General features: G+C 58.5%; 1 protein-coding gene across 1 annotated transcript in view; it reads right to left on the minus strand.

Moving 5' to 3' along the window:
* Nucleotides 1-23,367, minus strand: part of GRID2IP (Grid2 interacting protein) — a 37,668-nt gene that overhangs the window by 10,547 nt on the left and 3,754 nt on the right. The window contains exons 2-14 of the mRNA XM_057371256.1: nt 22,554-23,119; nt 19,682-19,836; nt 10,208-10,459; nt 8,669-8,754; nt 8,207-8,276; nt 6,915-7,009; nt 5,851-6,034; nt 4,510-4,664; nt 2,893-2,991; nt 1,702-1,796; nt 1,004-1,121; nt 278-597; nt 7-146 (exon numbers count right to left, since the gene is read on the minus strand). Of these exons, the coding sequence (XP_057227239.1) occupies nt 7-146; nt 278-597; nt 1,004-1,121; nt 1,702-1,796; nt 2,893-2,991; nt 4,510-4,664; nt 5,851-6,034; nt 6,915-7,009; nt 8,207-8,276; nt 8,669-8,754; nt 10,208-10,459; nt 19,682-19,836; nt 22,554-23,111 (2,327 nt within the window). The 5' untranslated portion in view covers nt 23,112-23,119. The remainder of the gene's footprint in view (nt 1-6; nt 147-277; nt 598-1,003; nt 1,122-1,701; nt 1,797-2,892; nt 2,992-4,509; nt 4,665-5,850; nt 6,035-6,914; nt 7,010-8,206; nt 8,277-8,668; nt 8,755-10,207; nt 10,460-19,681; nt 19,837-22,553; nt 23,120-23,367) is intronic.

The following is a 23,367-nucleotide window of genomic DNA, read 5'->3' on the forward strand; positions in this document are numbered from 1 at the left end:
GGGGGCGGGGGGCTGAGCGGAGGAGGGGGGATGTGGTCCGAGAGCGTGGAGTAGGTCAGGGAGCTGCCCTCGTCGCTGCTGCTGATGTACTCGCTGCTGCTGACATCGTTGGTGACATAGCTGCCCTGGTCATCCTGGAAACTCATCTGGGGGCGGGGGGACAGGGTGAAGGTGGCACCTCATCCTCCACCTGCCACCCTCAGAGCCCCAGGACGTGTCCCCATAGCCAGTCCCGGGCCATCAAAGGGGTGCTCTGAGCGCCCCAGGCCACGCTCACCTCCTCGTAGTCATTCTCCGGGGTGAGGAAATCATCCACGATGGTGACCCGGTGTCCCAGCTGCTCGCTCAGCGCGTCCAGGAAGCGGTCGGTGTCGCGGCTCCGCGGGGGCCTGGAGAAGGTGAAGAGCTTCTTCCGCCGCGACAGGGGCGAGTACTGGCGGTGTTTGGGCGACGGCGCCGGGCTGCTGTCCAGGCTCACGTAGGGGTTGGACTCGGTGCTGCACGGCGAGGCCACGCTGCTGTGCAGGCGGTAGTAGCACTGCTGCGACGCCAGCGGCTCGCTCGGCCACGCCAGCCCCGGCCCCGGCTTGCGGACACCTGCGGGACAYAGCCGAGGGGTCCTGCATGAGTGTCCTGCTGTCCCCAGCCTCGGGGGACAACGAGCCCGAGGAGAGGAGTGGAGAGGACAGGGAGAGGAGAGCTCTCCGGGGAAGGGCTGTACCGCACAGCGGCACAGCTGTGACCCCACTGGATTCCCTGTCCTACACACACCGTGACCCCACAGCGTCCCCTGTCCCACACACGCTGTGACCCCACGGGATTCCCTGTCCCACACACGCTGTGACCCCACGGGATTCCCTGTCCCACACACGCTGTGACCCCACTGGATTCCCTGTCCCACACACGCTGTGACCCCACGGGATTCCCTGTCCCACACACACCACTGCCCTCCTGCAGATGATGCTCTGGGGCCCTCTGTCCCTGAGGTGCCCGCAGGCGGTACCTGCAGCGTGTGGCAGCTCCGTGGCCGGGGGCGATGTCCTGTGCAGGGCAGTGTTGCCCATCTTGCCCGCGAAGTTGCCGATCAGGCGGTTCTCCAGCTCCGCATACACAGCCGACATCTGGGAAAGAACGGGGAGCTGCTGCCATGCCCCGATCGAGGCAGGGCTTGTGACACCTGCCATGTGCTGGGGACAGGACAGTCCCCACGGACCAGGCTGCCCAGGGAAGCTCTGGCTGCCCCTGGATCCCTGGAAGTGTCCCCAAGGTTGGATGGGGCTTGAAGCACTCTGGGACAGTGGAAGGTGTCCCTGCTCATGGCAGGGGTGGCACTGGATGAGCTTTGAAATCCCTTCCACCCCAAATCATCCTGGGATTCTCTGACCCACCAGTGCTTGTCTCACTCTTTAAAGGGGGCTTCACCCCAGCCCAGGCTGCTCTGCTCTGTCTGAGCCGCCCCAGAGCCTCTCACTATTGAGGCTGCAGGAGGACACCAGCAGACATCAGCCTCATTTAAGGTGACTAATTGCCCATGGAGGTGACCTCAGAGAGGGGCTCCRGGGCAGGGACACTCAGCCACCAGCAGGTGTCAAATCGTTCCCCATTCCCTTTTCAGGAATCAAACTGCCAGCCCTTCCTGTGGACACCACACCCGCACAGGCAGGTAAAGCCCCTCCAGAGGTGTCCCCCGCCCCGTCACACCATTTTGGGGTTGGGAGTCTCCGGGAGGGACGTGCCGTCGCCAGCCTGTCTCTCTCCAGGGATCAGGCGCACGGGGACCTCCACGGTGTCGCTGCCTGCGGGAGRAAGGGACAAAGCAGTCACTCCTGTGCCTGTGCCCCAGCTCCCGACAGCCCTGACCCATCAACATCCCCCGTCTCTTGCTGGGACCCAGCTCCCGGCCCTGGGGGTCTCGAGGGAGCAGTGTAACGTGGGTTTAAGTTCAGCACAACAATTCCAGGCTGCTCCGCTCTTCCCCCGGGGCAGCTGAGGACAGGGCTGCTCCCCACAGCTGGCAAACATCTGCCCAGACACGGCTCCCCTCCAGCACACACAGCTGTCGGCTGCTCTCTGCGCTCTAATCCCCGCCAGAAAAGCTCCTCGGAGCCAGGTTAGAGGATCTTCCCCCGGGCAATGTCTCAGACCCCCCTGATGGCTGAGGAACACCACATGGCCCCGAGGTCCTGCAGGGAGGTCATGGGGAGGTCATGGTGGGGAGGTCGTGCTCAAGAGCACTGGTCAAGTGTCCTTCACCATCAGCCAGGAGCCACGGGAATGTGCAGGATGCTGTGTCCCCTGAAGGGAGGGAGGGCTCATGCCATGTGTGGGGCTCATCAGGAACCCCAAAGTGGGGCCCTGAACCATTATCTCCTTCCTCACACAGATTTCACAGATGCAGTTTTCCCTGTGAATTTGATGGAGTCCAAGAATGTTCAGAGGGAAGCCACAAAYTGTCCCCCAGCAGGGAGGGCCCAGACCAGCAGGAGCAGTTCACATCTGAGTAATGGAAGGGACTGGAAACACCACCCAGCCTCTCACTGAATTGGTCCTTTAATTGTGGAATCTCCAACCCTGGAAGTCCAAGGAACACATGGATGTGGCACTGAGTGCTCTGGGCTGGTGACAAGCGGGTATTGGGCACAGGGTGGACTCAGCAAACTTGGAGAGCTTTTCCACGCTAAATGATTCTATGATTCTGTGATCCTGTTTTTGAAAACATGGATTTCCAGCCGATGCCTCAGTGCTGGCTCTACTCTGACCTCCACTTTTGCCTCCATCTTTTCCCATCATTCATACTTAGGAAYAGGTCAGGAATTTGGCTTGGGGCAGAGCAGAACACTGCAGGCACAACCCCAGGTCTCAGCCCCCTCCCCCCAGACCCCAATCACCCACCTGCTGCCCCCTCCTCGGGTCGGGGGGTCCGGAGGCTGCCCCGGCACAGGGAGGCCCCTCGGACGGAGCTGCGGTACCGATCCTCAGCTTCTGCCTCGGCTGCAGCAGGAAACACCTCTGTGAGGCACAGCTGGACCCCACAGCTCCCCATCCCTCCTCATCCCAGCACAGGTACCCCAGGAATCCTCAGGGCCCCCCCAGGCCCATGGGACTCATGGCAGCTGCCATTCCCAGGTAGCTGATCGCTCCATCCCCAGGGAGCTGAGCAGGTTCCAGATGCTCCTGCCAGCACAGGGCAGAGATGGATACCCAGAGATGGGACATCCAGCCACTTCTTCCAGCAGGATTGCCATCCACCAGCTCATGGRGCTCGTGAAACTCCAGCCCTGAGCTGGGCTGTCCCAGTAAACCCTTCCTGCCCTCAAGGRAGGAGAAGGAAGTGGCGCCAGCGCTGGAATGCTGCTGGAAGGAYCACATTGGACACGCATGGTCCATGTGCAGCTCGGTGTGGAAACTCAGAGAGGCTCAGGATTACAGCAGCACGGAGGCACCGGAGCATCCACCCCCAAGGTCCCCGACAGACCAGCACATGGGAGATCTCCAGAGTTGGGAAGCCCAGGGGAAGGACCAGCCCAGATTCAGGGATCTCTGGCCATGGTGCTGCCCAGGCACAGACACAGAGAATGGACAGAAACAACCAGAACTTCTCATGCTCAGAGATGGCCCCATTCACCTGAGACACTGAGAGGAGCCAGGCACCAGCCTGGAACTGGGAACAACAGCCTGGGACAGGGAGATGAGCTCCCGTTCTTCCCTCCTCCCCTGGCTCTGTATTCCTGGAATACAGCTGCAAACTTCTTCATTTATGCACTAATTACAGGGCATAAATTYTTGGGAATCTACAGTCCATGACTGAGCCATGATTCTGCACACACCAAGCAGAGGGGAYTGAGTGCAAATCCAGTGAGCAGATCCAGCGTGCCTGGAGCACAGGATTCATGCACAAGAGAAAGGATTCACATCAGGACTCGGAGCTGTTCCTGTTCCCTGCTGAAAGCACTGTGTTCCTCCAAAAACCTCTCTTCAAGCAACACCTCTTTTACCTTTTCTGAATCTAAAATCAATGTAAATCGCTCAGAATAGGAAAATTTGGACGCAATTAAGAGCCCAAATGTATGGAATAGAACATTGCACTCCAAATTTGTCCTCACCAGCGCACTGCTGGCTTTGTGCTGCCACAGAACAGGGTGATGGTGATGGTGAGGGGACAGGAGGACCAGGGAGAAGGGGCATCACCAACTGCCTTCTGTGTCCTTTTGGGAGAGCAGCAGCACAGTCCTCACCTCGTCCAACCACAGATGTTGTTGTGGCATCCCAAGGGACACCGTGTCACCTCTTGTTTTTCCTCTCCAATCTGAACACTGCCCTTAAATCATATGTTCCCTTCTTGGACTTCCTCACCTCTAACGATTTGAGCAGCTTCCCAAAGCTTTTGTTGGCAGAAAAGCCTCCCAGGTGCCATCTCTCAATGAAGAGTTTCATTCCAAAACTACACAGCTCCCAGCACCCATCAGGACACGATGTGTCCATCCTGGAGCAYGGGGACTTTCCTCTCACCTGCCAAAGCCTTGTACCCCAGAAACCTGTCAATCTTTTGCTGGCAGTGCTCCTGCTCCTCGTAGGTCAGCAGCTGGTAGATAAACTGCCAGAGGACTTGCTTGGCTGGTGTGTCCAGCACCGGGTACACATCCACAATGAGAGTGTCAATATTCCTGTAAAACAGGGAGAGAGGGCTGGGCAGCGAGAGCATCTTCACGGCACGGCCACGCCACGCCACTGCCCGGGGCTCTGCTGATGCCCAGCCTTGGCTTTGGCATGGACTCATTTCTTCACTGCAGGGACTGGAAGCCCTGTGGATGTGGCACTTGGGGACATGGTCAGTGGTGGCCTCAGCAGTGCTGGGGGAACRGTTGGGCTCGATGGTCTCAGAGGGCTTTTCCAACCTAAAGGATTCCATGATTCTGTGAGTAAGAGGGGTGAGGGAGCACCAGAGAGCAGAGAGAAGCTCTGGAAAAACCTGAGTTTCGGCCAGCTGCAGGTAAACAGGCTGAGGGAGGAATGCAGCAGGGAGKGCTGCTGGGCTGGGAGCTCCTGGGGTCAAAGGCTCCATCTCATTTTGGTGTGCAGAGGTGGGAAAAGGGCTGTTGGGAACAGCAGAGCATCCCATGAGGGTMGAACAGCCTACAACAGGATGAAACTCTCCCCTGGTACAAGGTRCCCAGAGAAGCTGTGGCTGCCCCTGGATCCCTGGAAGTGTCCAAGGCCAGGCTGGACAGGGTTTGGAGCAGCCTGGGACAGTGGAAAATRTYGATGCCCATGGCAGKGGGCAGAGCAAGATGCTCTTTAAAGTCCCTTCTAATGCAAATCATTCCATGATCCTGTGACCATGAGCCTCTGGTAAAACACTGCTGGAAGACCAAGGGAAGGCAGGAAAAGAGGTCACAAATGAAATCTGGAGTGTGCAAGGGGATCCGTTTGGATCCCTGCAGCMGGACAGAGGGCATGTGCTCCAAGGCAGGATGGGGGCTCTGCCAGCCACAGCCATTCCCCAGGAATGCACCAGCCAAGACTCCGGGAAGAGTGAGGAGACAAGGATGGAACATGAAGAGATTTACTGGAAGAGGTGGAACAGGATCCACCAGGCTGTCAGGGACAGCCAGGCAACAAGAGAGCCTGCCYTGGGGGGACTGAGGGATAAGGGGTGACCAAATTAACCTCAGAAACTAAAGGATGTGCCCTGTCCACGGGCACGACGCCTGGATGGGGAAACTGGAGGGCACAGGGACAGCAGAGCCCCGTGACAGCAGAGCCCTGTGACAGCCTCCCAGCCCAGCTCTGCCTCTGCCTGATGGGGCTGCTCCAGGCCGGGCCCCAGCAGAAGAGCAGAGCTGGAGTTACCGATGTTGGAAGAAGCCCTCCAGCGCCTTGCAGACGGTGAAACGCTCGGGCGGGGTCAGCAGGTGCTCCAGCTGCTGCGTGAACGTCCTTCCTTGGATCTTGATGCTAGAGGGGAGAATCTCTGCAACCCACTGCAGGGAGGTGAGGGCCGAGGAGCTGCTCGGGGAYTCAGCAGAGTCAGAGTCTGCAAAACAAATATTCCGTCTTTCCTTGGTTTCTTTTGAGGGCAGTGGAGCAGCTGGAGYGCCAGTGGCTGTGCGCTTCRAASKAGGTCAGGTTGGGTGGGGTTTGGAACAGCCTGGTCTAGGGGAAGGTGTCCCTGCCCGGGGCACAGGGGTGAAATGAGATCATCTGTGAGGTCTCTTGTAATCCAAACCGTGCCAGGGTTCTGTGGCTCTGTGGAGCTGCTGGGGGTGCTTTTAGTGTGCCTGCAAAGGAGCTGACGTCCCAGGGCTGTGAGGTGGGACTGAGGGGAGCCCACTGTGGCTCCAGGGGGAGAGCCAGTCCCTAATTCCCTGGTCTGTGCATTATGGAGCAGCACCCCAATAACACAGAGAGCTTCAGCAGCGCAGCAGGGACCAGGCTGTGCCCACGAGGGTCCTGCCCTCAGCTGAGGGGTGCTGGCACCCCCCTGCCCCAGGCACCCTCAGCTCCCTGACTCRTGTGATGCCCAGCAGCACCATCAATTATTGATTCCCTCAGCARGGTAACAATCTCACCAGCCCAGCCCAGCAGAGCCGCGGGATTTGCGCAGCCACCACGGATGCACGGGGTTGGATTACTGCAGACAAGGACACATCACACGCTGCACAGAAAGGACACGGGCGAGGGACACCGAGGACAATCACACAGCAGGATGAGCCCTCCTGGAGAGCAGCCAAGCCTGAGATCCAGCCTGATCCCACAAAGCAAGGAGCCGTGTGCCCCGGGGACAGGAGCATCCCCCAGGCAGCACCTTAAACCTGCTCAGCCTATGGAGGTGCTCAGCCGTTCCCTCCTACACTGGGAATTCGGGAGCTGGTGTGGGGTTCCTGCTCTCCACACCCTTCTCCCTGCATTCTTACCATTGGAGATGTTGACGATGCCCTCTTCCACCACCAAGGTGGGCATGGCCCCRCTGCCCTGCAGCATCGACACCACCTTGTCATGGGAGCAGTTCCTGCGGGCACAGGAGAGCCCAGTCAGAGCTGCTCCAGCTCCAGGAGAGCAGTGAGGACATGGGGCTGGCACTGCCCTCATTTATCCTGGAAAATCTCCTAGTGCTACAGAGAGCCAGAACAGGTTGGGCCCACTGTGATTCCCTGGATTCTCTCCATCTTTTCCTGGTTTTCCCGGTGCTGCACAGGGAGGAGCATCCCGAAGGAGAGCCTGGATCCTGCCCCATGAGCGGGCTCTGGGCTCTGTCTGCACCAAGGAATAGCCATGGAGTGCTGTGGGCACCCTGAGGAGCCTCACGGCACAGGAAGCCAGAGTTAAGCTACATCCAGACCCAGAAAAACACTTTTCCTTTAAATGACACAGTGCTGCAGGTCTGTCCTCGCCTGTCCTAATTCTGCACGAAAAGAAAACGCAAGGTGAATGTAAAGAGTAATTTTGTAGGTGAAAAAGAATCTTGGGATGCCCTTGGAGAAGGGTATGGGCCAGGCTGGGACAATGCCTGCCTAAAACACGGCTCAGAGGACAATCCTCAAGCTGGTCTCTATTTTCTGGCAGTGCTGCATCAGCCAACAGTTCGCTGGATCAGCTGAAACGTGAGAACCTGAGCCCTGGCAGAAGCAGCATCAGTTTAACCTTTAAATATTCATCACTCTCTCTTGTCCTGTAGCCTCCTCTAACCCTTTGCTCTTGGTTTTTATGCACAAAGACCAACCCGAGGCTGCTGCCCTGCACTGGTGAGGGGCATACATCCCTCTGCTTCCACTGCTTTGGTGCACAAACAACGCATAGAAAAATCAATTTCTGGGGGGAAATGGGATTCCCACGTGGCTTTAAGCATGTGATCCCATTGTGGGACTGATTTATGGGCTGGATGGGGCTTTTGAAAGCAGAACCTCAGATGTTTGACAGGTACAGATTAACTCAGAGAGGCTGAACCCGGGGTCTGGGAGTGGGCTGCAGTCAGAACCCAGGTTGTACAGACTGCCCTGCATTGTGCATCCATAGCTGCACACAGCTCAGAGAGGAGCAGGGATGGAGCAAAATGCTCCTCTAAGGGTCAGATTTTGTATAGGAGCACTAAAGGAGCTGTCCTTATGGGGCAGACACCTCATGCCCGGCAGCACACTGGGACCAGGGCCAGCAGCTCCCCTTTTCCTGGCCCAAGAGTGACCACAGCTGTGCCCAGCACAGCTCCTACCTCATGTCCAGGCCGTTGAGGAACAGGATCCTGTCTCCAGCCTTGAGAGCAGCCTTCTCCGCCGGGCTCCCTAAAGGCACACGGACAAAGGGGCCTCAGCTGCAGCACCTCGGGCTGGAATGGGGCTCCCACTCCCCAGGGACACCCCCAGGCAGGGCACCCACTGCCCCTGGGTTATCTGGGTGGGCTGGGACTGCTCACCCAGCTGGGTCCAGCGCCCAGCCAGCTCTGGCAATGCTGGTGTCATTTCAGGACAGCACTGAACACACATTGCCCACTCCTCAAAACAAGGAGTGGATAAAGCCAGTCTAAATTGTACCAAGGATGTTCATTATTCCACTGGGAAAACTCCATCACCGAGCCTCGGGAAAGTCCTTTTTGCTCTTTTCTAGCAAACAGCACTTAACATTTTAAGTTCAGAGCAGAGGTCAATAAGTGACCCACTGAATCTCATGTTCTTACCTGGCAGGACAGACTCGATCCACACYGGGGCATGGCCACGGAGTGTGAAGCCAAAGCTCCTGTTGCCTTTGTAAACTCGCACGGTTCTGTGGGTGAAAAAGGCAAGATTTGGTCCTTGTTTCCTTCCCCAACCYCTCCACAACCCTGTCAGCCCAGGCTCTCCTGAATGCTCAAGTCCCCAGTGCTCCCAGYGTCCCTGCAAGGTCCCCTTTGAAACCAAAGTGTCTTTCAGATGTGGTTTTAAAGAGRAATATGGGATAAATATGTATATATTTACAGGATATATGTAAATAGATATATATAAGCTAAAGACCATCTATTTTCAACCCCTCATGATAGGGAGTTGGAATTGGATGATCTTTAAGGGCTCTTCCACCCCAAACCAGTCTGTAATTCTTTATCACACAGAAGTAGAGGGACAACGTGGTTTAGGGAGCAAAGGTCTTGGAGACTGATGACAGAAGAATTAAATTCCTCCAGGAAATTTTGGAAGGAGCATTAGGAAATCTCCCTGCTGGGAGGCTGATTGGAGCCTGGAGTTGTTCCCACAAGGAGCTGGGGGAAGGCAGCATTACTGACATCATATCCAACCAGATCTTGTGCTGGTAGGGAGGGAGAGAGTGCTGGGAGTGGATTTTGGACAAGGCACACAGAAGATTATCCCGGCAGGAAGGTGGGCTGGAARGTGTGAGCTGAGCATTCTGGATTCCCCAGCTCATGCTCTCGTTGTCTGGGTGGGAGCAGGATCCGCAGCCAGTGCGGCAGAGCGGTCTGGCCATCTGGGCACGGGAAGTGGGTTAATCCCTGTGCTCYGGGGATTGTCCATCCTGCCTCCCACGGCCTGGCACCCAGACACYTGCTGGGGCAGGGCAGCACCACACACAGGCTCAGGGAACCAGGGAATCGGTGAGGTCAGAAAAGACCTTTAAGRTWRTRAAATCYGACTGTCAACCCAGCCCCACYCCTCTGTTCACCACTGAGCCATGTCCTTATGTGCCACATCCATGCRTTTTCTCAACRCTTCCAGGGATGGTGGCTCCACCACGGCCCTGGGCAGCTTGGGACAATGCTTGACAACCCYTTCCATGAAGGAGTTTTCCCTAACATCCAAATTAAACCTCCCCTTGGTGCAACTTGAGGCCATTTCCTCTCATCCTGTCACTTGTTACCCGGGAAAAAGGACCAACCCCCAGCTGGGTCCAACTTCCCTTCAGCCCACTCTGTGCCCAGGGAGCCCAGATCCTGCTGGCACAGCCTGCATCCCACCCAGCAAGGAGCAGACACCCCCTCTCAGCCTGGCAGTGCCACCTCAGCTCCTCACACGGCTCATCCCAGCCAGTCCTGCAGCGCTGAGAGGACACAAAAGGCGTCCCGGAGTTGGGACAAGGGGCACAAACCCGTCCAGCCTTCCAGAGGGAGAGGTCTTTGTCCATCCCGACCCCAGCAGTTTCACACCCAACGCCCCTTCCTTTCCCTGGCACACCTCCCGCATTCCTCCACCCTGCTGCCGCCACCCCGCGCCCCCAGGAGAGGTGGTACCTGCGGGCAGCCCCCGAGGCCACATTGCTGGTGACGAGCGAGGTGGTTTTGCGCAGGCTCTTGCTGAGCTCCTCGTGGCTGCGGGGCACGGAGCTGGCCCGGGTGGACACCAGGAGCCGCTCCTGATGGTCCTCGCTGCGGCTGCGGCGCAGGCGGTTGCTGTGCTCGCTCTTGGAGCGGCACAGTTTGCTGATGAGGCTCTGCGACACCACCTCGTCAAAGCGCTGCCGGTGCTTCTTGGGGATGAAAATCCTGCGGAAAGGAGGCAAGGGAGGAGGGTGAGGGGCAGCTGTGGCACCGAGCCCCGGGTCTGGGCATTGCTGGAAAGGAAAGATCAGAACCCATCGTGTGCGCTTGGCCTCAGGCCGCCCAGAGCTGTGAATGCCAGGGCTGGGGACACCAGGGGTGCTGGGGACACCAGGGGTGCTGGGGACACTGGGAACACTGGTTGCATCTCTTCCCCCATCTCATGCAGAGCTCCATTGGAGCAATGATGTCCGACCCCTTCTCTCGAGCCACTTCTACCCCAGCATATTCTGGGACCCCCAAAATGTTCCTCCCCATCTCCTGCCCTGGGCTCCAGCCTTGMATATTCCCACATTGCAGCTCCCCCCACAGCCAGGCAGGAGCCCCGTGCCCCTCGGGAGATGATGGCGCTGCAGGGACCGTCACGGTGGTGCCACAGGCGAGGGGACACCTTCGGGAACCTGCTCTGCTGCGGTCACCTCCCCTCTGCCTGGCAGGAGCAGCCAAGTGGCCTTTGTGCCCCTGCAARGACCTCCGGGACCCTCAGGGATGCACGGGAAGTGCACAGCAGGATCCCAGGAGGGACAGAGGGAGGAGGCACCGCTCCSACCTGGCCGGGGTGAGCCCATAACCCCAGCAGGCACTTTATCTCTTCCTTCTGCTGTCACAACAGCCAGACCCCGATCACCTTCCCCTACCCTCCGCTGGCACATTTAGGGACTTGTGGAGGAGCCGCTCTCTCCGAGTGTTTCTATAGCAACTCCTCCAGCTGCAGCCTCGTTAGACACAACCATCTCGTGAGGTTCATCAGTCAGCGCAGCTTCGTTAGCGCCCCGCACCTCGCGGGCTGTGACAACACGGTCCCGCTGCTGTCACAGCCCCRCCGGGGTGTGAGCACACCCCCGGCTGCCTGGGGACCTGGAGCCCCATCGGAGCGGGAACTGGGACAAACTGGTGCCGGAGGAGGAAGCTCCGAGGGGCTGCAGCAGCGGGACACGCTGGGGCTGGCGGGGGATCCCACAGGGCTCCCCCGGGCAGCTTCACCAGGGGAACACAAACACCTGGCTCAAGACACAGGACAAGGAAGGAGAGGCTTCAAATCCCGAATCTGCCAGAACAGGGACATCTCTGTTTCCCTCAGCCAAAGGCAGAACTTAAAACAGGTGCTGATGCAGGAGGACAAGTCAGAGCACAAGCCCCGTGATGCTCACGCAGGGCATTTGGTGACAATTTAAAATAAGTGACACATTGGTGCAATTCATGGGCCATTTGTGATTAAACAGCAACTACAAAACAGTAAAATTGTGCTAATAAATAGTTCACCCTGTGGGACAGGGCAKACACAGCCCTGGGGCAGGGGAGGATGTGGGGGTACCCCACGGCTCTGCCCCGAGCTGGGCCCCCAGCAGAAAAAATCCGGGTTCCTCACAGGCAAAATGAGCACAATCTCATTTAATTGRCCAAATTAAATGGGCCCTGCTCATTCCAGCAGGGCTGTCCCACTTTGCACCAGCCRCTGCTTCACCCCTGGGCTGAGGAGCACAGCTCCAGACCCAGCATGGGACACGGCACCAGCGCTGCTCCAGGCACTGCCTTGGTGCTGGGAGCACAGCAGGGCCTCAGCAAGGAGACACCTGACTGACTGCTACCAAAAATCCCCCTAACGCAAGCAAAACAGCTCCCGTGGCTATTCTGCAGGGYCCTGCCATCCCACAGGACAAACCTGGCTGTGCCCGTTGGTGTGGCACCCAAGCAGCACCCAGCTGGGGTTTTCCTCTCCCAGCAAATCCCACCGGGTTTCACGGAGCATGGATGTGCCCACCCCATTTGTGGAGGTCAGCCTGGAAGCAGGGGCAGAGCTGTACAGTGCTGACCTCGTGCCTTCAGCTTCCCCCTCCTCAGGTGCTCCAGGTCAGCCCTAGCTCTGTTTTCTGCTGGAGAGGGATGGGAAAGGCACCCCCACCCCAGAGCCCTGTGCCCGCTCCCATGCCCAGTGCTGCTGAGCCCCGGGGCACCAGCCCTCCTCTGCAGCAGCTTCTGCACTCATCCAGGAGAGCTCAGGCTGCTCAAACACATGGCTGTGAATTCAGGGCATTTTCCAGGCCAGCTAAGGTCCCAGATGCTCCAGGCTGCTTTACCTTCATCCCACCCCAAAGCAGCCAGACCGGGATGGTGGCACAGTGCCACCGTGCCATCCCCTGCCCTCGGCTGCTGCTCAGGGCTCCCTTTGGCGAGTTTGGCACATCTCAGCTTGTGTCACACTCCCATTTCACAGCTCCCAGCTGGGTCACTGACCAGTCCCACCTCTGGGCAGACCAGTCCCATTCCTGCAGCCCACCCTGGCTGGGGCTGCCTGCCCCATTTCCATGGAAAGCTCCCTGTCCCGCACACACCTGTCCTGCGAGGGGCACTGAGCTCCCCCAGACAATCCCACCCAGGGATTCCAGACGCTCGGGCTCAGCGGGGCAGGATGTGTCCCCTTGGGAGGGCAGCAGGGGTGGCTCCAGCCTGGCCAGAGCAGGTGAAGCTGCCACAAGTTTGCTCAGCCAGGGGAGCGAGGGGTCACCAGGCCTCTGTCCATCACACCCCCAGTCCCAAGCAGCACCCCCAGCCCCACATCCTCATCCTCCCCTTGCCCGGCCGACAGTCCTGGAGACAAAGCAGACYCAGACGGGCTCTTCTCCCCAACTCCCCACCGGAGTTCCGCTCGACTCCCCCAGCAGCCGGTACCGAGGGCAGCGGCAGGGCTGTCCCGGGGACAGAGCAGGGTCCCCACAGCCCCCAGAGGCAGCAGAGCCATCCCAGGGACACCCGCGGGGCACGAAGCTCTCCCAGCACCCCCACCCGCGGGGCAGCGGGGCAGGGACACGTACCGAAAATGCCGAGAGAAACTCCGGTCCTTGCCCATTTGTCAGGGTGCGGCGGCAACAAAAGCGAGATGCTTCAGATCCTCATGCAGCTGAGCCTCAGGCTCGGCTCACGCCCACGACACGGCCGCTCCAACGAGCCGATCGCGCCAGCCGGTGCCGCCCCGCGGGTGGCAGCCCCGCCGTGCCCGGGGAGCGCGGCCAGACGGGCCGGAGCGCCGCCACCACCGGGGCTCAGCCCCTCGGCAMAGCCTCCCGCCACTCTGACAGCCCTAACTGCAGCTTCAGCATCKGCCGAGAGCCTCCGCTCGCCTCCGCCGGGCTCCAGCGCCACTTCTGCCCTCCCTGCCCAGCTCTGCCCCGGCTCGCAGCCGCCGACCCTCCCTCTTCCCCTGAAAACTGCAGGCGCTGTAATTTCCAGCTGGAACGATCTCGTAACAGAAAGGAGGGCACGGCTCGGCGCCGAACTCCGGGGGGATGCCTCCCTGGTGCTAATTAGTTGACTTCTAAAGTGCTTGTGTTTAAATTACGTGCTGCAGTACGGGGTGAGGAACCTTAAAGGCAAACGGCAGCAGGRGTGCGGATTTTGGGCGCGGAGGTGGAGCTGCCAGGCTGGACCAGGAGCAGGARCAGGACCAGAGCCACGGGCCCAAACCCCCTCACGGAGCATCCTCTACCCCCAGGGTACCACAGCAGCATTTTTCAGTAGGAATAAAAGAGAAAAYCCTTCTTTAATTTAAATAACGCCATCTTTAAGCTCATCGCTGGCGTTTGATGAAGAGGATGTGAAGCTTCCCAGAGCTGCCAACATCACACGCAATCTCCAGGTAGTAGCAAAGGAAGGAGAAATGAAAAACGTATGGTTTAGTCCCAAAACAACTAGCAAAGATCTGACCTTGAGTCTGTCAGTTGTGCAGAAAAACACGTCCCAGTGTGGATTAAAACACTGAGCTACACTTGGATTATGTCTGAACTGTGCTGTGGAAACAGCTACCGGTCCCGAAAAGCCCCGCTGGTCTGGATAAATGCTAAAATCTGGGAGAGACAACTGTTCCAGGCTTTATCCTTGGAACGGGAATTCTGCTTATGAGCCCCAAATTCTCAAACCTCATCTACCCGTGTGTGTCGGAGGGGGATCACAGCCCCGGCAGCTCCCACAGCTCCGGGGGATTCGGAGCCTCCAGACCCTCGAGTGGGACTCGCTCCAGCCCGGCAGCAGCACGGAGCTGTGATTTCCATCCTCGCTCTCCCCGGGATGGGAGGCTCTGCAGTCACTCATCTGGCTGCAGATGTTTTGCAGATGGGACCACKGTCATCAATCACCGGGAATGAAGGTGCTGTTCCGCCCGGSAGTGYGGGCAGGCTGGGATGCAGTGGCCGAGCACCGGGGCCAGGAGCCCCTCGCAGCCCTTCCCTGGCCATCCCACTCATCCCTGGGGCCAGCCCAAAACCCCAGACAGCTTGTGGAGAGGGTCACCCTCTCCTGACACAGCCCTGCTGCGGCTCCAGTAACGATTGATCAAAGAATCCCCCGGAGCAGATCCACACCCCGTACCCGTCAGCACCCCAGGGTGCCCCCAGCTGYCCCARACCCACTGTCCCTGGGCCCAGACCACGCTGTGCACCAAGAGCTGGTGGCTTTGTCCTTGCCATGACAGGGACGGGCATGCCCACACCTCGGAGGACACGGAGACCTTGAAAGAAACCCCCAGAAAGGCTTTTCCTGCAGCTCCACTCTGCTTTCTCTCTTTTCTTTAAAACACTGGAAAACTCAGCCTAAGTAACCACTTCCCAAAATAAAAGTTGTGACTCCAGCAGGGTGCAGGCGAGCCAGGCTGATCCCATCTGCATCCCAGCCAGAGTTTGATTTGCCAAAAGGAATTTAATCTCCTATCAGGAGATTTCGCACCGAGGCATTTTGGTCATGACCTATTTGAACTCCGCCAATAAAAAAGGAACCCGCTCCCAATTGTCTCACTGGTGACACGTTTTGTTTCCTGCTGCCCTAATTCCCTTTTTTTTTGGGCAGTTGAGCATATGCTGGGCCATCAGATTAGGGATTTTTTTTTTTTTTAATGGAAGCAAACAAGAGCTGCTTTTCTTTCATTACCGTCCTGTGATCCAGGTGGTTTTTCAGGAGAAATGCCAGGACCATGGACAGGAGGACAGTGTCCATGTCAGCATCAGGGACTCAGGGGTCTCTCATGTCCCATCCACATCCAGGAGGGCTGGAAAGCTCCCCCCAGCCTTGGACAAGTGGGTATGAGGAGGGGTTTGAGAAGCAGCACAATCCATAATATATAAATCCTGACGGCTAAAATGAAATTTCTGATCCAGGGCCGGTCACAGATGGCTGGAGCAGTTTAATACGGGAACATGCCAAGCAGTTTTATTGCCGTGAAAAACAAGCTGAGACAAATAGATTGTGTTGGGAGCGTTATTAACACGGACCCKGTGGAATTTCTCCCACAATAAGAGAGCTCCTGATGGGCGGCGATTTCAGCTGTGTCAGGCAGGGATCAAAGCGGCTGCGATGGCAGCGGGCTCAGCCCAGCCCAGCGCGGCACCCCTTGGCTTCTCCCCGGGAGCAAAAGCAGCGAAACCAGAGCGGTAAAGAACAAACTGCCTCAAAGTGTCCTCCCTGCAGCACTGAAGCACAGCACGGCTCGCAGGAGACCCAGGACAACATCTCACAAGCTGAACAGAGCCAGAGTTATCCCCTAAGGATGCAGCGGAGGTGAAGGGCTGGATGTCACACGCATCCCTCTGTTCCGAGCCAGGTTAACAGGACAGTGTGGAACCATCAAAGCCAGGTTTTATTCACCAGCACGAAGGGGAGAAACGGGTGTTTCCCACCAATTCTACCGCAAACAGATGTTTTTAACCTAAACGGTGCTGCCAGGAGCTGGAGCATCCCTGGCACGGCACCACCGGGAAAACGCGCTCTGTGAAGGGAGACAGTGCCCGGGATGTGGGGATGAGCGAGTGCCACCGCCCCGAGGGAGGATCCCCCCTGTCCCGCTCGGCTCCGAGGGTCACCCCTGTCCCCAGAGCCCAGGGACGGGCTGGCGGTGGTGGCGGCAGCACTGCAGAGCACTGGGCGCAGAGCCGGCACCGCCGGAACCGCAGCTCTGCCCTGGTTTGAAAGCAGCTCAGAAATCAGAGCAGCTCCGAGGGATGTGACCCCCTGGGACCCCGACCGGCCCAAAATAACCCATCCCCTCCCCAGCCCCGGCACGGGGAGCACAGGAGACAAACCCCGCGGTGCCCCGGGGMCAGACCCGGGCTCTGGTGTCGCAGRTGACRGAATAACCCAAATTAGAGCCTCCCCCTCCTGGCGGAGTCCGTGAGCGGAGCAGCTCCGAGGCAATACGGATGCTAAGAGTTAATTAACTTCTAGCACACCTTGTTTTTTGCAGTGCCAGGGGCTGCTACATTCCAGAATTAACCTGATTTAAACCCATTTCCCTCACTCCCAGGAAAAGGTGCGTTCTTTACTCACCCGAGACAGCTCATCTTCCCCCCTGGCAGACGGATTTCAGCATCCTTGGGCAGAACTACAACTGTGCACTTTGCCTACACACATCAGCCATATGGGCAGGGGATGGGAGCGGGGAGGACCCTGCACAGCACGTGCATTATCCCTGCTATCCACAACCAAGCAGATGAAAAAAATGTCAGCAAATTAAAATCTGCAGGAGCTTAATTCTGGGCAAATGGGATGAAATCCATTTGAGATAAAAAGAAAGAAGGAAAAAAAAATCCAATACTGGAAAAGCCCAGCTCGAGGACAGAGGAGTTCTCGTRTCTGCAGCCCCGGGTGGATCCGTGTGCTGAGTCGGGGGGTCTTGGGTTACGCTGAGGCGCAGCACTTTGCAGGGAGCACGGCAAAGCCCGGGGGGAGCCCAGGGAGGGGACAGCAGGGGAGGGGACAGCAAAGGACAGCCGGCAGAGGCAACAGCACAAAAATAAATACAGCTGGTGCAGAGAAAAGATCCAATCAGGCCAGCGCGAGGGTCAGTGGGAGACGGGGACGYAGCAGCGCCCGGCCCTGCGTGACAGGGGACACACGGGCACACCCAGCCAGCCACACCGTGCGCCCGTGCCAGGGCTCAGCCACCCGCCCGGGGCTGGAACAACGGCGGGGACGCTTGCTGGCATCACCCCAGCATCCATGGCAGAACCTGGCCGATGGCACTGCCATCGCTGCAGGAAGTGGCTCATGCCAGCCCTCCCAGGGCTCTGCAGGACGAGGGGCATGGATGAGATCACAGGGCGGTGCAGGCTGTCCCCCACATTTCAGGTGGGAGATGTTCTCCCCCCGGGAGAAATGGGCACAGGAATGCCCAGGCTACCTGATGGGTACTCCCCACGTCACAAATCCTCCCTGGGGTGATCCCACAGGACAAGCCCCAGGATACTTGCTGGGTAAGGTCTGATGGGCTCTTCTGCCCAAACTGYACCCACATCACTGCCCACGGTGGCTGCCCTGTGCCCCAGGACAGCACCACAGACACACCAGCACCCCCACAGTGCACCTCACCCACAGAGCCAGGACCAGAACCGGGACACCCCCTGCATGAACCCCCTAAGGCCCTTCCCCAGCCCRGGGTGCTACCTCAGGGTACAGACCCCGGCTGGAATCACCCAAGAAATTCACAGCACCCTAAATCCAGAGCCCCCAGGAGCTGCTCACAACCTTCAGTGAGAGTGAAAACAGGGACAGCCCTTGCTCGGCAGCGAAACTGTGGAATGGGAGACCCCAGGATGAGCAGCTGGGATCAGGCACAGCAGCACACCCAGCACTGCCCCCAGCACCCGCAGCCGGGAAACCTGCTCTCTGAGGCACCTTTTTTATTTATTTTCTTGACTTCATTTCATTAAGATTAGATGGTAAATCTTTCCCCTGGGCTAAATATTTCATTTCCATTAAACCCAGATTAGCTGCCAGATCCACGGCGCCCCTCGCCGCAGCCCTGGCGTTAACCTTTCACCCGGGGGCAGGGGGCAATCAGGGGGTTGGACCCTGGTTTTTGGGGCGACCACAGTGTGGTGCTGATCCTGGCATCACAGGCTGGGCATGGGGAGAGCTCTGAACAGCAGAACCAGGTCCAACCATGCTCCCCTCACTGACACATGGATTGTTGGGATGGGGACACCCTGGGGGGCACGTGCTGTGCCCCCCACAGAGGGGCTTGGGTCCGGAAGAAGATTTGGACACTTATTCAAATCCCCTCTGTGGGGGGAAGTAATCCTGCATAATTCCCCAGGGATGATGACAAAGGGGATATCTGCAGCATTTGAGGTATTTTCATGGATCTTGCTGKGGAAAAGAATTTTCGTGAATTGTGAGTGGTGGGGGTTTGTTTTTTGATTTAGTTTGGGGTGATGGCTCAGGCCTGGCTCGGTGCCATCCATCCCTGCCCCCAGCCCCAGCTGTCGGCAGGTCGGGTCCCTCCAGGAGGGGGCACAGCACTGGCACCTGGACAATCCCTGCAGGGGTCAGTCCCATCGTCCCCAAGTGTGGGGGGCTCTGGGGGACCCACCTGCAGTCACAGCASAGCGAGGGGACACTGCAAGGGCAGGGGCCCCGACCCAGTCCCCCCACCCTGCACATCGCCAGGTCGCGGCACAGACCCMGCACGGGGACGTTGTTATGGAAACTGTAATATCTTGCAATTCCTCTGATTAAAGCAGGAATTGGAAAGCCGGGCCCGGAGCGAGGCCAGATGGAGACCTGATTCCCTAATGGCCATCGTCTCAGCCTGGCCGTAATCCCACCACGTGTCCCTGTGCCAGCACCAGCTCCGGCCCCAGCTTTGGCCACGCTGCCCGAGAGCAACAGATCCCACATGGCACGGGGCTCCAGAGGTGCTGGGGACTCTGAGCCCCAGSGCAGCACTGCCAGAGCACCCCAGCGTGTGTGACCTGTCCCCAGCACCCCGTGCAGCTCATGGCCCCAGCAGASACCCCCAGCCCCCCTGCCAGAGCTACCAGCAGCCCTGGCCAAGCTCTCGCCTGCCGCCAGCTCTCGCCCTGCAGAACTCAGATTATTTTCTGGCCAGGCTTTTGGAGACTCTCCAGTGGCTCTGCAGCTAATCCCATCTCCCTGCCAAATCACAGCCAAAAATGGGAGCCATATCCCCTGCTGCAGGTCCCCCACCCACCCTGGGCAGGAGGGCACAGGGGCGCTGGGTTACAGTGCCACCAAGCTCTGCTGAGCTGTCCCTCGGAGAGCGAGCTGGCACCTTCCCTGCAGGATCCTCCCAGCCTGCAGTGCCCAGCCCTGCTCCYCYRTCACCAGCAGGCACAGRGGCCATGTTTGATGGCACCAGGGCAGCGTGGGGCTGGCCCCTCRTACCTGATGCTGTCGATCAGGTGCTGGTGGGACTCGTGGCTGAGCGCCATGCACAGGGCGTAGGCCAGGCACTCCACCCTCCTCTCGGCCGCGTACTGCTTCAGCACTGAGAACACCTTCTCCTTCAGCTCCGGCTGGTCCCCGAGGATGGCATCCACCTGCAGTGGGGGACAGGAGAGTGCAGGGGCTCTGAGCAGGAGAGCAGGGAATGGGGGCAGGGGGCACATGGAAAATGTGTCAGATTCCCTGCTCAGCCAAGGCGGAGGAAGCCACACAGGGAGGAGAGGGACATTTCAGACAGGAGCTCATCTCTGGTCTCACACATGGCTGCACAATTGCTGTTCCAAATATTCCACCAGAGCAGTGGCGTGACCCCAAATCCCCAAGCTCTACTGGGTCACAAGTGGCCCTGCAGGAGCAGCTCTGGCACTGCTGGGGTGGGATCAGTCTGGAGTCAGCCTGGCAGAGGACACTGCAATTGGCTTTTAGAGCTATTCAAGCTCCATGCTTCGTGCATCACTCCCTGATTCCTCCAGGCAGCTCTCTCCTGCCCTGAGCACTGGGAAGCTACTGGGAATGGGGAGACAGAACATGAAGGTGAGTGCCAGCCCCGGAAACAATACTGACAACTGCCAACCGCTGTCCCATCCTCTCCCGGCAGAGTAATGAGCTAATTATTATCAAGACAATTACCCTGCATGGGGCCCTCCTTATTCACCTCCTCCCAGACTGGTGATTGCCCCTTGGGCAGTAGGAGCTGGTCCCTCACCTGCAATGCTGGTGTGGGATGCAGGAATTCCCTGTGACTGCCTTGCTGTACCTGTGCATGTTGGGTTTTCCYGAAAGGTGATATTTTTGTGCTGGCAGCAGGTTTAACTGCCAGGTTTAACTGCAGGAAGGGGAGAGCAGCCCCTCACCCTTCCCTGGGGCACTGGGGATGTGTGCAGGGCCCTGTGTGCACCCCTCTGGTGGCACTGCCAGGGAGCCAGCAGGCATCACCTCCTGAGGAATGGGAAAAGACATTTCTCCCAGGTCTTTGCCCCACTTGGCATCTCCATGGGGAGGCCAACACCAGCGCCAGGACCCTGGCACAGSCCCCTGGTGCTGCCGGCTCTGTGCAGGTGCTGTGGGGCTCCCAGCAGCAGCAGCACTTCAAGGTTACCAAATCTGGGGCAGCCACAGCAGTGGTGTCCCCTGGGCTGGCTCGTGAGCACGGTCCCCAGGTCCAGCACAGCACTGACAGACTGTGGTGTTCCTGGGAGCACGGATCCCACGGGGCTGCTGTGAAATGTTTGCCCGAGTTGAGACGGCAGAGCTTGGCGGGTGGGAAYKGCAGAATCAYGGAATGATTTYGGTTGGAAGAGATCTCCCAGATCATCGAGTTCAACCTGTGACCGATCCCCACCTTCTCAACCAGACCAGACAGAGCACTGAGTGCCMCAYCCRGTCATTMCYTGGACACCTCCAGGGATGGGGACTCAACACCACGGGGGTGCTGCTACCTGTCATGCAGTCCCCAGCGTGTCCCTGAGCACACAGGGGATAAGAGAAGGCACTGAGCTGGGACTGAGACTGTGGTGATGCCCCCAGGATGCCGGGACACTGGCACAGCCCAGCTCCAGCCCTGCCCCAACGCCACTGACACGGACACCACTGTCTGCCAGGCAACCTGGGGCTCTACCAAACACACGAGGCTGGGAAAAAGTGACCTGTGGGCAGCGCAGGTGTGAAATACAAACCACCAGCACCCTCGGACCTTCCGGCCCCGAGGCGGGCGGGGAGGAGCACCTGGGTGCTTGCAGCATCAGCAGCACCCCCAGAGCCGGGGTGCCAGGTAAACGAGGGGGKAAAACACCCCACTGGCTTTGGGATTTTCTACATCATATATAAAAACAGAAGCCGCKTCAAACATCTGTGCTGTGAACTCCCTCTGGAGWGGCATCTGCCAGCTGAGCTGTGCTYCAGCAKCCAGRAGCCAGCAGCACGTGTGCTCTGCGTTCCTGCTTCTGCCCAGGCTGCTCGGGGCTGTCYCGGGTGTGTTTGTAGGGCTGGGAAGGGAGGGGACAGAGGTGCTGATGGAGGTGCTCACAACACCACAATAGACTTGCTTCCTGTGATCAATCCAGGAATCTTTTACTCGGCTCARTGCGGCTTCACGAGATGGAGGCAGCATGGAACAACAGCCACTCCTCATTAATCTGCTGTAATCAGCAGGTATCTGTTTCCCACGCCCATGAATGCAAACCTCAGTGTGTATTTGTGAATCTTTAATGGAGAAGCTGACTGAGGGGATTCGCCTGATACCCACAAATCTCTTTATGGATGTCTAGTTCCTTTATTAACTTGGGATCAAAAAAAACCCTACCAGCCTGATTATTTTCATAACAGCATTTTAGAAAGCTACTTTGAAATGGAAATTAGAAAGATTGAAAAAAACAACTGTGAGCAAATTTATAATTAGCACAAGGCGAAGTGTTTGRTAAAATACCCACTAGGAAGCTTTCAGGAGTACAATGAAGATGTAATCACATCGATGTTTTGTTTTTTGCAACAAAATAAGAACTAAAATGTCCRTAGGGTGACAGGCTCAGACTTTGAAGGGACATCCAGGCACCCAAAGAGCAGGATCGGCCCTATGGGTGTCTCCATGCTCTTGTAGTGCAAGGGGATAAGTACTTGGGGTCATCCCCAGAGGGTCTCCAAGCCCTTTGCAGCATCCATCTGTTCTCCCAGGTAATTACCAGACCTTCTCTCGGGTGTTCATGCCCCAAATCTGCACCCAGCCCCGTGACCAAGCCAGGAGCGCTGCCAAGACTGAAGGTGGGAATCTCCATCCCACAGCTCCCCGGTCCCTCACCCCACACCCCGGCCTCACCTTTCTGCTGAACTCCTGCGCTTTCTGCTTCCTGTCGCGGCGCRCGGAGTCGGGGCCGGTGTCCCTCGCGGTGTCCCCGCGCTGTGGCCGCAGCAGCGCCAGGCKCAGGGACCGCCCGCGGCACGACCCCACCAGCGCGGCCGCCGCCTCCGGCTGCACCACCGGCGTCCCGTCCACTTCCAGCACGTAATCGCCCGGCTCCAGCCCGCAGGCCGCCGCGGGCGACTCGGGGCTCACGCTGGCCACGCGTGGGGGGCTCTCGCTCGCCAGCTCGAAGCCGAAGCACCCCCGGGGTCCGGGGGGGATGCTGGCATGCTGCAGCCGGGACACCACGCCGATGCTCGGGGGGACGTTGTCGCAGCGCCGRGCCAGCCCCAGCAGCGCCTCGCAGCCCAGGGAGGACACGGGCTGTCCCTCGATCTCCAGCACTTCGTCCCCCGGGCGCAGCCCCGCCAGCGCCGCGCTGCTGCCCTCCTGCACCCACAGGATGTAGCACGGCCCCGAGCCGCTTATCCGGAACCCGAAGGACTCGGGCCAGCCCTGGTTGGTTGYCGGCATGGCTGCGACTGGAAAACAAAGGAAAGAAAGGAGTTGTGATGGCTTTTCCATCCTTAGGGACAGCTCCTGGAGATGCCATGTGTAGCCCATCGGGTGAGGGGCTCCCATCTGTGCTGCATCCTCCTCACCATGGGAAAAAAACACCCCAAGATCCTGTATTTCCTCTAGATTTCCTACAAATAACAGCTTTTTTTCCTATCTTTGTCTGCTGGTAGTGCCACTGAGGAGGCCACATTGGCTGCATGTGGCACCCAGC

Source organism: Malurus melanocephalus, unplaced genomic scaffold, assembly GCF_030028575.1.
Source record: "Malurus melanocephalus ecotype Western Australia unplaced genomic scaffold, MMel_1.1 scaffold_143, whole genome shotgun sequence".
NCBI lineage: Eukaryota > Metazoa > Chordata > Aves > Passeriformes > Maluridae > Malurus > Malurus melanocephalus.